Genomic DNA, 17020 nt, shown 5'->3' on the forward strand with positions numbered 1-17020 from the left:
TGGTGTGTGTGAAGTTGTTGCATTTCTGTGTTAATATGCATGTGCTTTGTGTAGTCATTTAGTTTAAATACTAAGTATATTATGATATTTATAAGATTAAATACTGACTATATTGAAATTTATATTTTACTTATATTTGTATATGTTATAATATGTAATATATATTTATATTCAGATTTTATGGTATATTATGTATGTGGCTATCAATATTGTTGTTTACATTGTAACCTCTCCATTTCTCCAGGTTTATAACCTGCTGATGTGTGTGGACTAATCAATTGTTTATGAAAAATAAATCAGGGTAAATAAAAACCCACAACGAGTTGTAACAACGTGTCCTCTCCTGACGCCCCGTTCGGTGGGGATATTCTTAAAGAACCGAACAATTGTCACAAAACAATGTTCTATTTCAAATAAATGCTGTTCTTTATATTTATCAAAGAACCCTGAAAAAAAGTATCAGTTTCCACAAAAATATTAAGTACAATTAGACAGTTTTTAATAGTGATAATAATATGATATTTTTATATTAACAGCATATTAACATTATTTCTGAAGGATCATGGGACACTGAAGGCTGGAGTAATTATGCTGAAAATTCAGCTTTATCAAAATATTCTAAAAGCCTTCTTTCAAAAACATTAAAGCATTAAAGAATCTTATCAACCCCAAACAACTGAACGGCAGTGTATAACAACTGCACATTAATAATTATAGTATGTTATATTTTGTTATATTATTCCGATTCTGATGGTGCATTATTTATAGCTGTAACCAATTCTAGTAATTTGACTCAGAGAACCCCAATGTTTGCACATCAAAACAAATCGGCTGTCAGAAAGTTAGTTTTTTTCTCTTGGCGAAGACTTCAAGTGTTTTTTCTCTTACTCTTTATCATGCTGACGTCATTGGCTCCATCTCCGATTGCGAGTGTGACAGCTTTCTTATGCCGTTTAACCAGCTCCACCACCAGAGCTTTCTGAAGAGGAGTCACTCTGCAGCAGATCACTGCTCGACAAGCACACGCCGTCTCCAAAAACTCACGCTCCATATCCGCTTCCAAAGCATGAGCCTGGTGGAGAGAGAGAGGGAAATATTCTGTGCTGGTCAGTGAGCTGGATTAAAATGGAATATTCCTCAATATCCCTGCTGAAATAAAAAAAACCCTGCTTAAACCAACCAAAGCTGGTTTGCTGGTCTTGACTGGTCAGTGAGCTGGATTTAGAGGAGTTTTTTATATATATTTCTTAAGTTTATTATTTGCTACTTTCCTGTTTGCTATTATTATGCAATTATGAGCTATGTGTTTTTTCACTGTTGCTGTTCTTGATAGGTTTTTGTCTTCCTTTTATCTGTGTTATAATAAAAATTGAATTATAAAATTTGATAATTAACAACAATAATAATAGCATATAAAAAACTGTTTGCCTTGAAAAAGAAATGAAATTAAAAAGATGAAATACTAAAATGACTAAAATCAAAACTGAAATAAAAATACAGCTAAATAGAATTTTGTAAATGACCATGTCACCTGACCAAACCGAAAAACAAGTCTCATCGCATCCAGAGAAAGTGTTAACAGCAACAAAATCTTAAAGTAATCATCTAACCTAGCTACTCGTTTTTATTGTTTCCATTTTATTCCATTTTTTATATTTGAATGTTAATGAAAAAAAGAAGAATTAGATAGCAATCTGCATATGTGATGAACATCGCTTCTGATCATCTCCTTTGAAAGCATCTTGATTAAACAATAATTCAATTAATAATAATAAATATTAATTCAAAATAATAAGAAATAATTCTGTAGCATGTAAATAATTCTAAAATAACACTGAATAAACTTAATCAAACTCAACCTTCAGCTAAACCGAAGAGAATGAATAGCGTTAACACTCATATCTAATTCCTGCCGATGACTTTCCTGAATGCTCTTCCACCCACCAAGCTGTGTCCGCTGATGATGAGGGCGAACTCTCCGCTGATCGACTCCAATAAAGAGGGGCGCGGAGCCTGGGAAGGGGGACATTTCCTCTCATCAGGCATCCAGTTAGCAGCTCCGCCACCTCCACATCCGTTTCCAAAGGCACAAGCACCAGCCCATCCCTGAGCTTCAGCTTCCTTCCCTCCATCTCTGGTGCGCGTGGACTCCAGCATTCGCTCTCTTGCTTTCCTAAAACACATAAGAGGATGAGGAAATGAAACGGCCTTTCCTGAAAGATTACATCTCTTTTTATTTCAAAAGTTGTTGGATGGATAGATCAGACCAACATCAGCATTTTACCTCAGTTCTTCACGTACGCTTTGGACAGTGTGTCCGTTAACAAAGAAGATCTCCGTCATGTCATCTGTCAGCATTTTACACGAATAACCAATATTCACCGCAGTCTCTGTCACAAAAGGGAGAAAAGGACATTATTATGGTTTTAACTGTAAATGATAACAGTTGTGGCCGGTTCTTATGCAGTTCTTACCCTGTTTGTCTCCAGTGAGCACCCAGATCTTGATGTTAGCTAGTGAGAGAATAGCAATAGTCTCAGGAACCCCCTCTTGCAGTTTATCTTCTATAGCCGTGGCCCCCAACAACTACGACAAAGATTAAATAGTTCATATTATTAACAAAAAGACTAAGGAAACAAAAGGAACTGGACACACAAACACACCTTCATGTCCTGTTCGATCTCCTCATAGGCTGCAGCCAGTCGGTCGTCTCTGCAGTCTGTGGCTTTATCAGCGCCACGGAAACGATCCGACCACTCCTCCCACTGCTCCTCGGACAGATCCCGATAGGCCACTGCGAGCGTCCGTAAGCCATCACCTGCATACTCCTGATTACACACACACGTCAACATCACCAGATGAAATCGCTTTTTAAAAGACTGTGATGGTTTCTCAAGGCTGCATTTATTTATTTATCCATCTATTAAGAAAAAATAAAAAGTAAAATCATAATAGTGTGAAATATTATTACAACTTATAAAAATTATTTCCTATTTGAGCATATTTTCAACACTTTATAATAACTTTCATGAATTAATCATTAACAAACATTATAATGCTTAACAGATCATTAGATAATACATATTTACATATCTAGAAATATGAGATAATGTGCTTGTTAATGTTTACTAATTAATCACTAGGTAATGTTTAGTAAGTTTATTAGTAAACGTTGACAAGCATATTATCTCATGTTTCTTGCTCTTTGAATATATATTAACTAATAATCTTTTAAGCATTGTGTTATGTTTGCTAATGATTTATCAATGAAAGTTATTATAAAGTGTTACATAATATTTTTGTGGAATCTGTGATACATTTCTTTCAGGGTTCTTTGATGAACAGAAAGTACGGCATTTAATTCAAATGCATTTTTGTAACAATTTAAAAGTTTTTCTTGTCACATTTTATTCATGCATCCTTGCTTAATAAAAGTTATCGGTTACACTTTATTTTAAAGTGCCCTTGTTTCAGTGAAATTATACATTTAAGTAATATTCATTAACTACATGCATTTACTGTATGGTTAGGGTTAGCGTTTGACTTGGGCTACTTGCAAGTAATTATGCATCATTAATTAAGTATTATTATAATAGTAAGTACATGTAAAGCGTAGCAACGACACCTTAAAATAAAGTGTTACAAAGTAACAATTTCTTGTAAAAAATATTGTACTGACCCAAATTCACTGTAGCATAACTATTAAAGATAAAAATATACAAGTAATAATTATTGGAAACTATAATATATGTATAATTAAAATAATAATATACAAGCATTGCTTTCTATATTACAAAAACAGAAACCATTCAAACCATTCACTCTAAGCAGTGATATTTTCCCCTATGTAGTGATATCTTAAATTCAACTAATTTTTCAACCCTGTCCTCTTGCTACTGCATTTCATTTACATAAACATTTATTCATATTTTACTATTTTAAATGCTCATTTAATTGGCAAAAAATAATTATATCACAAAACAAAAATCCCATATAATGTTTAGTTAATTAGTGTTTTGTAAAAAATACATAAATAGAACTTAATTACTAAAACATCCACTAGAGGGCTCTGTTGTTTGTTTTATAAAGACAGCAGCAGAGCATGGGGTAATCTAGAACTTCATACAAACAGTGCTAAGCTAACAGTAGACACAATAAACAAACCCCAAAAAGCAGATACTCACGTTGAGATGGTCTGAAGTGATATTCATTAGTTCTTGGTTGCAAGAGTGAAGCCTCTCGAAAAGGACAGTGTCTGCGCCCTTACAGTACAGACGAATACGGCCCTCTGGATTCCTCACTGAGACACACACACACATTAAATTACAGATTGTTCTTGTGCCTCTGCAGTGATGGGAGAAGCTATTTTCTTATTATAGCTCCCAATATCTCAAAGTCCTAACATTATCAGATTTCTTTTCAGATAATGCATCTTGACTTAAGCATATTTCTTACCCAGTTGGCAATGTATATGTATAAGAATTAGGTATATGATTAGTTGTATAAATCACTAAACAAATTATCTTATTTTTAAGATATTTTAGATGAAAATGCTTAAAACTTAAGATAAAAATCTGCAGTGCACTCAATAAATCTCTCACTTTTCCATGTAAACACAGATCAAATGGACATAAATGACAATATGCAAACAAAAATGAAATGGCTGCTGCAATGTAAGTACCACTTACCCAAACATAAGGGCCATAATTCAGCATTATGAGAGTGCATATGACACACACAGCACTTTCTGTACTGAATTTAGCGCTAATGTTCCACTTATTTATGACGCTTGGCAGGGATGTATTTATGCTGTATCTAGATTCTTCAGTCCTAGGGGAATTTTACTGGCCCTTTCACTTTCACAGAGCTAAACCATCTGGCATTGCAGCCAGAACAATGTTTAAAAACTGTCACACTTAACCGCACAACAATGTGTGTGTGTATGTACCCATTTACAGGTACTCTTTTAAATGATTTCATGTGGTGGCATTTTCATTTTTTCTGACATATTGCATATTTAGTTTTTCAAAGTTGCAGGACTGAGAGTGTGTGCTTGTGTTACCTATGACAGACATTCTTTTGCGGATGTTATTGAAGTCCAGGATGGCGAGGAGCGTGTATGTGACGGCTTTGCCGAGCTCTTGTGTGGTGACTGTGCCAGGTGTGCGAGAGCGAAACACAAAGCCAAAGTTGCGTGCAGCTGTTACTAACGCCCCCTCATCTGGAGACTGAGCCTTATACAGCAGCTCTCCTTCAGGAAGTGAAAGACAGACACAATAAGGAAGGAAAATAAGAAAGAAGGACAGATAATGAGATAAAATAATCGCATTACAATCTAAAATTACTATATCATTTCCTTCTAACAATATTAAAGTCAACAGCTTCCTTAAGTAAACCTTATTTAAACCCTTCCATCGGATGAAAAGGCAGACAATCGATCCTCAAAGACTGCTCCAGATCCTTACCCTCGCTCTTCTCATCGCTCATGACCGTGTGGCAGAGAGATAAGACCCGGAAGAATTCATGCACTGCTGGTTCTCCCACCATCACCGCCTCTAACAGAGACTGGTCGTAGAAACAGAAGTCCCGGTCTGCTAAGGCGTTCCACGCACTGAAGTCCAGGGGCTGGACCCTCTGAGAAGAACAGATTATCTAAGATCTTCCTGAGCAACAATACTTTCAAAATAACAAATTCTTTAATTCCAGAAAGTGAATCTTGGATGCACTGACCTTCTGCTGAGCTTCCAGAATGTTCATCACCTCACCTGTGAAACAAGAGACAGAATGACTTGAGATCTACAGCACAAACCTAATACAACATATTTATAAGTGTGTGTCTCTATTCAATGTTTATTTAAATGTTTATAACTATAAAATATACAATAATCACAAAAATATATTTTAAAATAGACACCAAATTGTTACAAATCTGCAACCATCTGCAATCCATCTTTTTTATTTGATTATTTCATCCATTATTCTATTTTTTCTTTCAATAAGGAGAAGTTTTCATTATAATAATTACTATTATTATTGTGTATTTACCTTTTTTTTGTTTATTTCAATGTAATTGAAATCATTAAAATGAATGAATGAATGAATGAATGAATAAATAAAGTAGAAATTAAATATTTATTTTTTGTTTGGACATATTTGAAGATGAAGTTTTCAATGACTACTTTTTAATGTTTGTATAGAGTACAAATAAAATATTTTCTATCTATCTATCTATCTATCTATCTATTTTTCTATCTATCTATCTATCTATCTATCTATCTATCTATCTATCTATCTATCTATCTATCTATCAAATGTTAATCATATATATATATATATATATATATATATATATATATATATATATATATATAATGATTAACATTTGATAAACTTAAGGATAAGCTTTCAATTGCCAGTTGTTCAAAAATAAATAAATAGTAATAATAACAATAAAAATGTAATAAAAAAAGATTTTAAATGTTTCTTGCTATATTTTATGCCTTATTCAAGTGCACAGTTAATTTTATATTATAAATCAAAAATGTGTTGTATCTGTTTATTTGCTCTCTCTCTCTCTCTCTCTCTCTATATATATATATATATATATATATATATTTACTTGATTGGTAAGCAGCTGTGCAGTAAATAAAGTAATGAACAGTCAGCTGGTCATCATTACCACATAAACCACATCATCATGATGCAAAACTGATATATATGATAATGGCCAGCTGATTGCACATTATACCATGGATATAACTGCCATCCGTTGTTCCTCACCATATGTGTGACCGTTGATGGAGCACTTGTTGAAGGTCATGATGTTCTGGGTGAGGGTTCCTGTCTTGTCACTGAAGATGTACTCCACCTGTCCCAGCTCTTCATTGAGTGTGGTGGTCCGGGTCTCTGCTGCTGTGTTACTACGGCTGCAGAACATCCGCCGGTCCCAATTAATGAAATAACTGTGACCCAGACGAATCACCTCCACACTAAGAGATTCAGACAGATGGAAAGAGAAACAGACGGAGGGTTATCACAATGCAAATGTGACCAGGTTTTCAGTTGAAACATTCAAATTGACAGCAGATCTCTGACCCCATGGAAAACTCAAAAATATACACAGTTTTCCTGTTCTAAAGACAAAGGTTATTTAGTGTGCAGCTGAGATGGACAATGGCACAACAGTCTACCAGACCATTAAAAGCTAGATTTTATTAATAGATACTTCACAAATCTGTCTAAAACTGCAAAAACTGATTTGGGGTATGTGCTTGCTGTGCCATGGTGCTGCTCAATGCCATGCTGCAGTTCTTCCTGTACGAGTCTCTACCAGTCAGAGGTGGGTTACATTCACTGGACCACACGGCAGAGTTAGAGCTCATTCAGAGAGCTGGTTCAGAGAGGTTCAGTCAGGTTTTTAGTGGTGTTATATGGGAGGCTGTTATGTCAGAGAGAGAAAAAAGAGGAGTCTATGGGGTCTATCTCTTACCTGTTAGGGAAAGTCTGAGGAAACATGAAAACAACAAAATAAATCAAAATTAAATAAACAGCACAATGCATAAAGGATGCATTAAGCATAAAATTAACTTACACAGAGATCTTGACCTTCTAGTATACAGCAAATAAAAACAGTATCCAGCAACTAAAATCATGCAATGTTTTTATATTTTATTGTTATTCATATACTATTATAGTTTTTATTAATACTTTAAATTAGCTTTGATTTTATTCACTTATTTTATATACTATGTTTTACATTTGCTTTTATTTTATTTGCTTATTTTATATATTACTTGTAATTTAATAACTTTTGAGTAATTTTATTTTTTTCCTTTTGTATTTTTTTATTATTCAGATTTAATTTACCACGTTTATTTCAGATCAGTTTTAGTTTAAAAATGTTTTCCAGTTAGTAATTGTAATACTTCAAAGATGCATATTTCAGTTAACAAAAGTGTTTTTAATAGTTTAAGTTATTGATAATAACCCTGATATAACAAAAAAACTATTTTAAGATAAACAATTAAATTGATATTTAAATAATTGTAGGTAAAATGTAAATTGTAAATGTAAAATGTAAATGAAAACTTAAAATGTAATGCTTAGCATTGCTTATCCCTAAAAACTAAATAAAAAATCCAAAAAAGTCCTAAATTAGATAATTGGAATAGTTGACAATACTCATATAAAATAAATAAAACAATTAAACAGCTCATATGATTTGTAGATTTATGTAAAAAAAGACATGTATTGCTTCAGACCATTTTCCATATTTTTTTATTTGACAGTACTTGAGTGCCACCTGAACAGTTCCCACTGGATAATTGATATTTTTCCCTCCATCACTACATTTCTCCCTCCACATCTTGCTCTCTCTCACCTGACATAGAGGGAGATGGGCACGACTGTGTTGAGGATGATGACATAGGACCAGAAAGACAGGAAGGCAGAAAACAGGAAGTTGTCTACTGGATGGTCCCAAGGAAGAAAGCTCTGAAACAAAGCACCCACTTCTTTTTCCCAAACTGCATTTCCTATGGCCAAGATCACTCCCATACACACCAGGAACCCAAAAATCTGAGGAAGGGAAAATTACAAACATTAATTTGCAGAGTATATGCTGCTTATATATTTCGGTACTGAAATCTTCAGAAGTTCAGCAGAGGTTTGTAAATGAATGTGTTTCTCACCCACAGCACCAGTGTATTCATCAGTCTGTCTATACTGGTGCGCTTGAACTTAGTCCGGCCGCTGTTCTGCATCAGTTTGGTGTCAGGACCTGAGGTGCACCATGACAGGTTCAGATGAAAACTAATCACACACACACAGAGAAATTCACATAAACACATATACCAACCTGCGAAAATAACAAGGCCATAGCAGCTCTCTGTGTTGCGCAGTACGCAGCCGCGAAGTAGCATGTTCTGGTTGCTGAGGGGGTATTTGCAGTCTTTCCAATACAGAGTCCCGCCGAAACGGTCAAGCTTGTTGTTGGGAGGCTCACACAACACTTCTCCTGAACATACACACAGCACATGTGATATATCGAAACAGTATTATTTTAAGTAATGTGTGTTATGACCAAATGTTCAGCATCCTGGGTCTCGGTACAACCTGTGAGCTTAGGAATTTTTTGTTCTTCTTTAAAAACAGGAAGCGTGGGTGGTCTGTGCTGACACAGGTTTGATGGTGTGTGTGTGTGTGTGTGTTTGTGTGTGTGTGTGTGTGTATAAGTATATTGTGTTGGGTGTTAAAAAAATGCTGCTGAGAAACTGTCCACCACATAATTTACTTTCTGCACACTTTGACTCACTGTATCTTCTGTTCTCGCTTCCTCCAGTAAACTAACTCATAGTGGGGTCAAACATTTGTTGCACTTTGCATTTTTAGCTCATATATACACTAGCCCATAATCAAATTGATCCTGACATTATTCTCATTGGTACAGCACTTCATCATGCATACTTAAATCAAGTCATTATTTTCCAAAATGTCATTTTAACTTTAATTTCATTTTTATTTATTCAATTATAAATTTTATTGCATTAATTATTTTATTCTGCACAGATTTCTTTTGGATGAGTTTGTGCTGTTGCCTACTTTGCACGATTACTTTAGTGAATCTGTGCTAAATTATGTAAATAAACAGTGGTTATCAGTGAGTATTTATTATTTTGTTCCATAAACTTCTGCAAATCTGAAACATACTGCACGCAAACATGTTCCCTCATTTATCAGTTCACAAGATTGCTCAGCGATTTCTTTTTCTTACTAGTTCTCTTTCTCATTTCCACTCTGGCTAACATTTGCATCTATTTGGAGTGTGTTCAATATCAGATCACATACCATCAAACTGGGCCAGGTTATTAGGATCTCCCAGCTCTGAGGTAACAGACAGAGACTGACGCACCTTCATGTTCGTCTCGCTGTGGCAGAAAAATTTATTGACTTTTTTTTTTTATTGAGCTGCACTGGAAGCATGAAATCATGTTACACAGCAAATTCGAGAAATCTCGAAAGTCATACCCATCCAGTTCTGCAGTTTCAATGTAGCAGAGGCTGTGTGGTTCACTGCTGGACAACAGGAGCAGGTCAGCCTGTAACACATATACAGCATACAGCAGTGCTATTATTAGCTGAAACTATTCAAATGTTTGTGTTAAGTAAAATAAGCTGAAATAATATAAAATATAATTTGAAAACTTATTCCTAATGCAGCATTTCTAAAGTTGACACACTAAGATTACTAATTTGAAATAAAATAAATGAAAACTAAAATTGAAATAAAAGTAAATCTAAATAGTAATATTAAAAAAAATAATAATAAAAATTATGAAAGCACGATGACAACATTACTAAAAAATAAAATGCAATGAGTAGTACATAAAGGAAAGCTATTCAAAATATCACTACGAAACTATAATAGTATCTATATAATATTAAAATAACACTGATATACAGTGAGATCAAAACTGCATTTAGCATATTAACAAGACACCTAAACTGCATCCTTGAGAGACAGGGTTACATAACCAGAGGCATAATCAGCGATTTAGACCTTGGCTACTGGATCAATATCACAGTGCGGTATTCAAGAGCAAATGCATCAGACATTGATGCGTATATAACCCTGAATTACTGCAAGTAATGTCTGAGACTGCTGAGCTAGTAAAGTGTCTTTTTGTTTTATTAAACCAAGTTTAATTAATTCATTTATGTCATTAAGGACTATAGAGAAAAACTCACTGCCACAAACTGATTGTTCTCCAGTTTGATGATGTCACCCACTCTGACATTCATCCATTTCTCCTTCTGAAGACTGAGAAAGTGAAAAAAAAAGTATAGGATACTTATTAATGCTTTGTGACTGTTGGAAAATTGCTATTCAACAATTAAAAGTATAGACAGACAGATTTACACATTACAATTCAAATGTATATTACACACACAGATATATATATAAATATAAAGCCAAAAGTGCTTTTATGCCATGAACAGTCACTAACTTGTGAGTCACTATCCACTCGGCCACATTTATATGTTTTGTATTAATAAATTTCTATTTTTCTGTAAACCCAATGTAAAATGAAGTGTGTGTATTAATATGAGACTCACATGCCACCGATGAGGACCTGAGACTGACGGTTATTCACCTGGTTGTCGCTCTTGTGACGAAACTGTGAGAGAAACAGAGATGTGTGTGTCTGAAGGATTTTCGTGTGGTAGCTGTGGTGTGTTAGGTGACTGGCATGAGTGTTACATTATTTCTGTGTGGAGGGGGGCTTGGCAGTTACAGTAAGTTATATGTGTGTGTGAGACTCACATAGTCATCGGTGGCATCTTTGACTGCAGTGATGCTCAGCACCAGCACTAAAGGCACAATGGTGGTGAACCAGGATAATGAGGAAATCTGTGGAATCAACTGAGACAAAAACATACATACAATTACTTTTTAAAGCATTTCTATAACACTCACTAATTCACCTAATAGTGTTACTAGTGTTAGTGCGAAAATGTTCAAACAATCTGTTTATTAGCATCCATGTGCTTGCTAACTGTAGCCTTCATGAATGGAGCAATGTTTCCATGGTCGCAGCCATGAATTGACCTTTATGAAATAAATACTTTTTTCCTCTACACTTTTAATAAGCATTCAAAGTCAGAATTCATTCAGAGAATATACCTGCAGTATGAGTAGAAACAGGAAGTAGGTATTGGCAACTTCCTGGAACTGCTCAAACAGGTTGACTGCAAGAAAGGTAATGATGTTGTACTTTGAGGTCATGATGCAGTTGCTCTGTGGACAGTGAAAGAGATGATAGGGACAGGTGAAGGAGATGCAGAAGAAAACTGTACACTTAAATAATCTATAGTATATTTATGATGTATAGGTTGTTTGTGCAACTTACAGCATACTGGAACTTCTCATTGTACTCTCTATCGTTGGCTCGAACTCTCCTTTCCTCCTCTGTGAAGACAACAAACACTGAGATGTAAAAATTTGCTGAAATATAAAAAACAATTAATTTCACCTCATTTTTTTTCCAGTTAATAATGTCTGGATATGTTTCTTCAGTTTGCTTTTAAGTGATGGTTCACCCAAGAACAAAAATGTAGTCATTGTTTACTCACCCTCATGTCTTTCTAAACCACTCTGACTTACTAAAAGTTTTGGTGACCAAGGACTTCAAGTGTATTATTTAAAAAAATCTTAAAGTATATTTTTTTGTGTTCCATAGTATAAATATAAATTTGAAGAACTATCCTTTTATGGCACTTACCCACACGCCTTAATACTTTAATATCATCAAGGAAACTGGACATTTTCACTTTCTTGGAATGTTACAAATCAACAATCCTAGAATGTTGAGTTTATTAATCAAATTTAGTTTAAAGAACATTGCATGAACATTATACTAACCTAATAAAAAAAAGTGTTCTACTAACATTAAGAAACCTGGAAAGTTTTATGTTTTTAGAACCTCTCAGAATCACTGTTCCCACAAACAAAAAATAATATTTGGAAAACATTCTTAGCACATACATTTCTTAGCTGGGTCAAAACAACTTGATTTGTCTCTCACCTAAGCTTCTAAAATGCTTAAACACTACTGAAAGGGAAATAGAAAATGCACAACGTGGGGTTTTTATATGTTCACACACACTCGTATAACATGCAGTTACAGTAGCATATACAGTAACTTTCAGTTACCCATGAGACAAACTACAGAATCAGAGGGTCGTGTCAGTGCTAGACACCAGCTTTCATCAAGTGAGATAGATCTGTGGTTGCTAAGGCAAGCTCAACACAACAAAGAAGAAGGAAGTCATGGCTAATTGTAGTGTGACAGATTAATTTCTGCATTATGAGACTGTAAACTGGACTGTGACAGAATAGCTGTGGTTAGCATATAGTCATAAACCTGCAGGTTTCACTTCTGTTGAAAATGAGACTCACGGTTTCAAACGCTCACACAAAGCTCTTAACACCATAGTGTTTCCGGCCAGACTGACAAATAAAATACAAAAACACACAAAGTAATAAATAAACACACCAGTTGGTATCTCAGAAAAGCTTTTTCTTTTGGTTCTCTCGTCTTTTGACAGAAACTGCCGAAAATGGCTGTCGGATTCACTTTACTATGCATCTTTCACATCCTGTGCTCACAGCTGCACAGTTGTTTTTTTATGCTGGGTAATGGCCACTCCATGTGACAGCGAGTGTGTGTGTGTGTGTGTGTGTGTGTGTGTGTGTGTATGTGTGTGTGTGTGTGTGTGCGTGTGTGTTTTATCACATCATATTATCCATGGGTGACTCGCTGCAACTTTTTGGATGAGACACATTCCTCTGCTCTACCCTGCTGAATAGATCTTAGACCAGAATGAGTTTCCAAACACTCAAGATTTTGTTGGCTTGTACTGATGAACCAAGGAACTGTTGAGCAAAACATCCCAATCAGATCTCTCCCTGTGAAGACAAACGCGACTCATCCTCACCCTCAACATAACCTTTCACTGTGGTAATTTGCAAGAGGCTTATGATACAGATAAAGAGAAGTTGAAGCATTTTGTTGGCCTGGTTTCACTCTGTGCTGCTATCATATTGATGAGAATCTTGTACGAAAATAAAAAGACTGACCTCATTACTCCCTGGTCAGGAGTGAGAGAATGAGGTCTGATGGATGGCCAAGAGTTGCATCTGCACCACTTGCATGTGCATCAAAAGGTCAAACCCATAAACCCATGCACGCGAATATATATAACCAGTCTGTAGTCTGTTTCCTCATGCATGAGCCCTTCACATCTGCTCTGGTCCTCTGCTCAGTCATCGAGACTATCTCTGCCTGTGGTTTCCTGTGTAAAGGCAGCTCTGCTCTCTCATATTTCGCCGCTATAATGGACGATTTATATGCACTGCCCACATAGTCAACACACAGCAACACACTGAAGCAAGCACTTTAAGCTGCCACAAAAAATCCCTTATGTATACATCATCAGTAAAAATTGCACATTTATCCTGTTACTGGGGCAGTACTTTTAAAAGTACACCTTTGTATTCTTAACTGTATGAAGCTAAGTAGGTCAGGGTACTAATATGTGCTCTTAAAGACAGAGAAAATTCTGTCAGCATTTTCTCAGCCTCATGTCATTCGAAACCAGTTTGTCTTTCTTTCTTCTGCAGAACACAAATGAAGGTATTTTTTTTTGGGGTCCATACAATGAAACTGTTGTTTGGACCTCAATGTTGTTCAAAATCTTCTTTTGTGAAAAAGAGAAAATCAAATCACGCAAGTTTGGAATGACACAAGGGTGAGTACTGATGACAGAATTTTTGGGGTTAACTATTCTTAGGTACCATTCCTAGGGTCACTTGGGTCAACAATGCACCAACCTTGTACACAAAGTGTATTAGAACTATGAAGTTTTAATAATCATTCTAATTCTATGAGAATAGGAAATTAATACCACAACTAAAATAACCTTAGAGAGGGATGGGAATCACTTTCAAACTATTTCTTCAGCTGCTGAATGATAAAAACATATAGATGCAACCAAAATCCAACTTTATAAAGCCCAAGCATTTGAAGCTGCAGATGTAAGCTAAACAGAACATTATTGTGCATTGGTGTGAAGCTAATATAGTTATCAATACAGTTATCTTTTTTATTCAGCATTCTTGGTGTGAATAGACATTGTGTTCCAATTATAGGCCTAATAAATGAAACCTGTATTTCTCTAAAAAAGTTTTTTTTTTTTTTTTTTTTACGAAACAGGATACAATGTTTGGAATATTTCCAGATTTATCAGGGAGTTTACAATGATATCAAGTGATTTTGTATACTAGTTATTTTATACGAGTTGGAAGTTCAGTCTGCTGGGTTAGTGTTGGTCTTCAGTAAACTCTCTCTCCCTAAGTTGACTGAAGCAACTTTTGTCATTGTTGACAAGTACAATCTTTATACTCCATGAAATAAACAATTAAAACGGCTTTTTCAAGATCATAATTCTAAATATTTAGCATTTTGATCTCCTTCATATACTGTACTTCAGAAAGTTATCAATGGTTGTATCATACAAAAAACATAAATAGCCATGAAGATTGACTTGGTCTTTATTTAACGCACAATTAACTCGCTTATTTAACTAACTTTCTTTTATTGTATTTTGAAAAGCTAAAATCTGTATCAGTCCTCTCAGCTATCCTTATGCTATCTCCTTCCTGTCCCATCATCACTCATCCTATACTCTTCCATCTTCTCCTCTCTTCCTTATGGTCACGTCTTTCTTTACCTCTGCTCGTGGTTATCTGTTGTACTCTCTGCCTCTCTGTTATCAGTCCTGATGGAAAACCAAACTGCTGCTGTCAGAGTCTGAGAACGCATTACCTGCCTATAGGCTGCCAATGACGTAATTGCATTGGCCATGGAGGGGTCTGGTTCCATCCGGAGAGCACCTCAGCAAACTGGGCCATTAAGCACTTTTAACACAGCGCCCTTACTAATACAGCCAAGGATAAGCGAGAGCTGCAGTAAACGTTGTTTGTGTGACGTATCTCAAAAAACAGCCATTGACAGAGAAGGAGTGGTTATTGTTGTGATTCAGCACTACTGCCAAGGACATCCGCTATGCTAGCTCACAAATCTGTGCAAATTCAAACAGACCAGCAAGTGGATGTGCAGTGTTGCAATACATGTCTGTGTAAGCTAGTGGTGCATAGACTTATCTGAAAGTCATGCGAATCTTTGTTATGATTGACATGATGCTAACTTTTTACCTAGATATATATTTTTATATTTTTTAAAATAATAATAATAAAATTTAAATTGGATTAAAAAAAAAGTTATTAATAAAATGAGATACTCGCATATTTATGAATGTTTTTCAGACCATAGAAAAACTCAGACCATATTAATCTAAAAGGAAAACAAAAAGCATAAAGAAACTTGGACATGTTATAAAACACTCTTTTTTATTGACTTTGAAGTCTGAAGAAGTAAAAATGAGAGCAGCAAACCATGTGAGAGTAATCAAAGTTCAAATAACTTCATATAATATATATTCTTCTCAAGTTAACAACAACTTTGCCTTTTGATATAAAACAAAAAACAAAAAAACAAAACAATCGATTGCTATCAAAGGGAATCTTTCAGTCTGGTCTAGAAAACAGCTCAAATTAAACAAAGTGTCAAAGCAACACTAAAGCTCCACTGAAGTTTCTGTTGTCTCCACTATTTAAAAGCATTTGTCTCATTTAATTTCTAAAAGAGACAAGCCATAGGCTCAAATTAGCCTCTTAGTGGGTGAGCTAATTGCTACTGTACTCCAACCTTTTTGCACACACAGCAGAGCATCAGCAATATGAGCCAAATGCATGACTCCATCCTTAACAAAGCCCAAATACTCACTAATGTATTCATATAAACGCTTGAATTTGCCTAATTTACTGCTTTAAAATTTTACTTCTCTCAAATTCTCCTGACAAAGATGCATGTAGAGAGAATGTGCACAGTGCTGTAACGCCAAAACATATGCTGAGCATCATGAAGAATTTGTTTATTTGATAAAGAAGCACATGACCTCCATGTGACCTTTCACTTCATTTCAGTCTCTATGCATCATTTACTTGTTTTTTCTCTCCCTCCTCTTGCAGTCATGCTCGCATTTCCCCATCCCTTCCTCTCTTTGCCAAGTGCCTTCATATGGCCATCTGGCTGACTCATCTATTCATACCAGAATACACTCTCCATCTTTCACCATCACTATTCCTTCTTTAGCTGGACTCTCTGAATAAAGGTATTACTGGGATTCACATGAGGACAGACTTAACACAACTGCATCTCAGAACATTTCACTCTAACAGAAAACATGCATTCAGTGCGACAAAAATGAGAACAAACATGTTCCAAAAAGGCTATTTTAGATGTGTGTGTGTGTAACCACAAAAAGCACTCTGAAAACGGCAGGTATAAAATAAATAAATAAATAAAACTTTTGAATATTTAAACCCTTAATTCTACAG

At 35.1% G+C, this 17020-nt stretch overlaps 1 protein-coding gene across 2 annotated transcripts in view; it reads right to left on the reverse strand.

Annotated features, from left to right (window-relative positions):
- Nucleotides 1-17020, reverse strand: part of LOC132158345 (phospholipid-transporting ATPase ID-like) — a 76783-nt gene that overhangs the window by 16472 nt on the left and 43291 nt on the right. For both annotated transcript variants that reach the window (XM_059567721.1, XM_059567720.1), the window contains 20 exons: nt 11910-11968; nt 11684-11797; nt 11324-11422; nt 11116-11177; nt 10747-10819; nt 10027-10097; nt 9847-9926; nt 8858-9016; nt 8691-8779; nt 8381-8577; nt 6781-6989; nt 5731-5765; nt 5466-5634; nt 5063-5251; nt 4185-4300; nt 2664-2828; nt 2475-2586; nt 2285-2390; nt 1945-2173; nt 889-1072 (listed from right to left, as the gene is read on the reverse strand). In XM_059567721.1, the coding sequence (XP_059423704.1) occupies nt 889-1072; nt 1945-2173; nt 2285-2390; nt 2475-2586; nt 2664-2828; nt 4185-4300; nt 5063-5251; nt 5466-5634; nt 5731-5765; nt 6781-6989; nt 8381-8577; nt 8691-8779; nt 8858-9016; nt 9847-9926; nt 10027-10097; nt 10747-10819; nt 11116-11177; nt 11324-11422; nt 11684-11797; nt 11910-11968 (2517 nt within the window). The remainder of the gene's footprint in view (nt 1-888; nt 1073-1944; nt 2174-2284; nt 2391-2474; nt 2587-2663; nt 2829-4184; nt 4301-5062; nt 5252-5465; nt 5635-5730; nt 5766-6780; nt 6990-8380; nt 8578-8690; nt 8780-8857; nt 9017-9846; nt 9927-10026; nt 10098-10746; nt 10820-11115; nt 11178-11323; nt 11423-11683; nt 11798-11909; nt 11969-17020) is intronic.

The sequence above is a fragment of the Carassius carassius genome, chromosome 15 (genome assembly GCF_963082965.1).
Source record: "Carassius carassius chromosome 15, fCarCar2.1, whole genome shotgun sequence".
Lineage (NCBI taxonomy): Eukaryota > Metazoa > Chordata > Actinopteri > Cypriniformes > Cyprinidae > Carassius > Carassius carassius.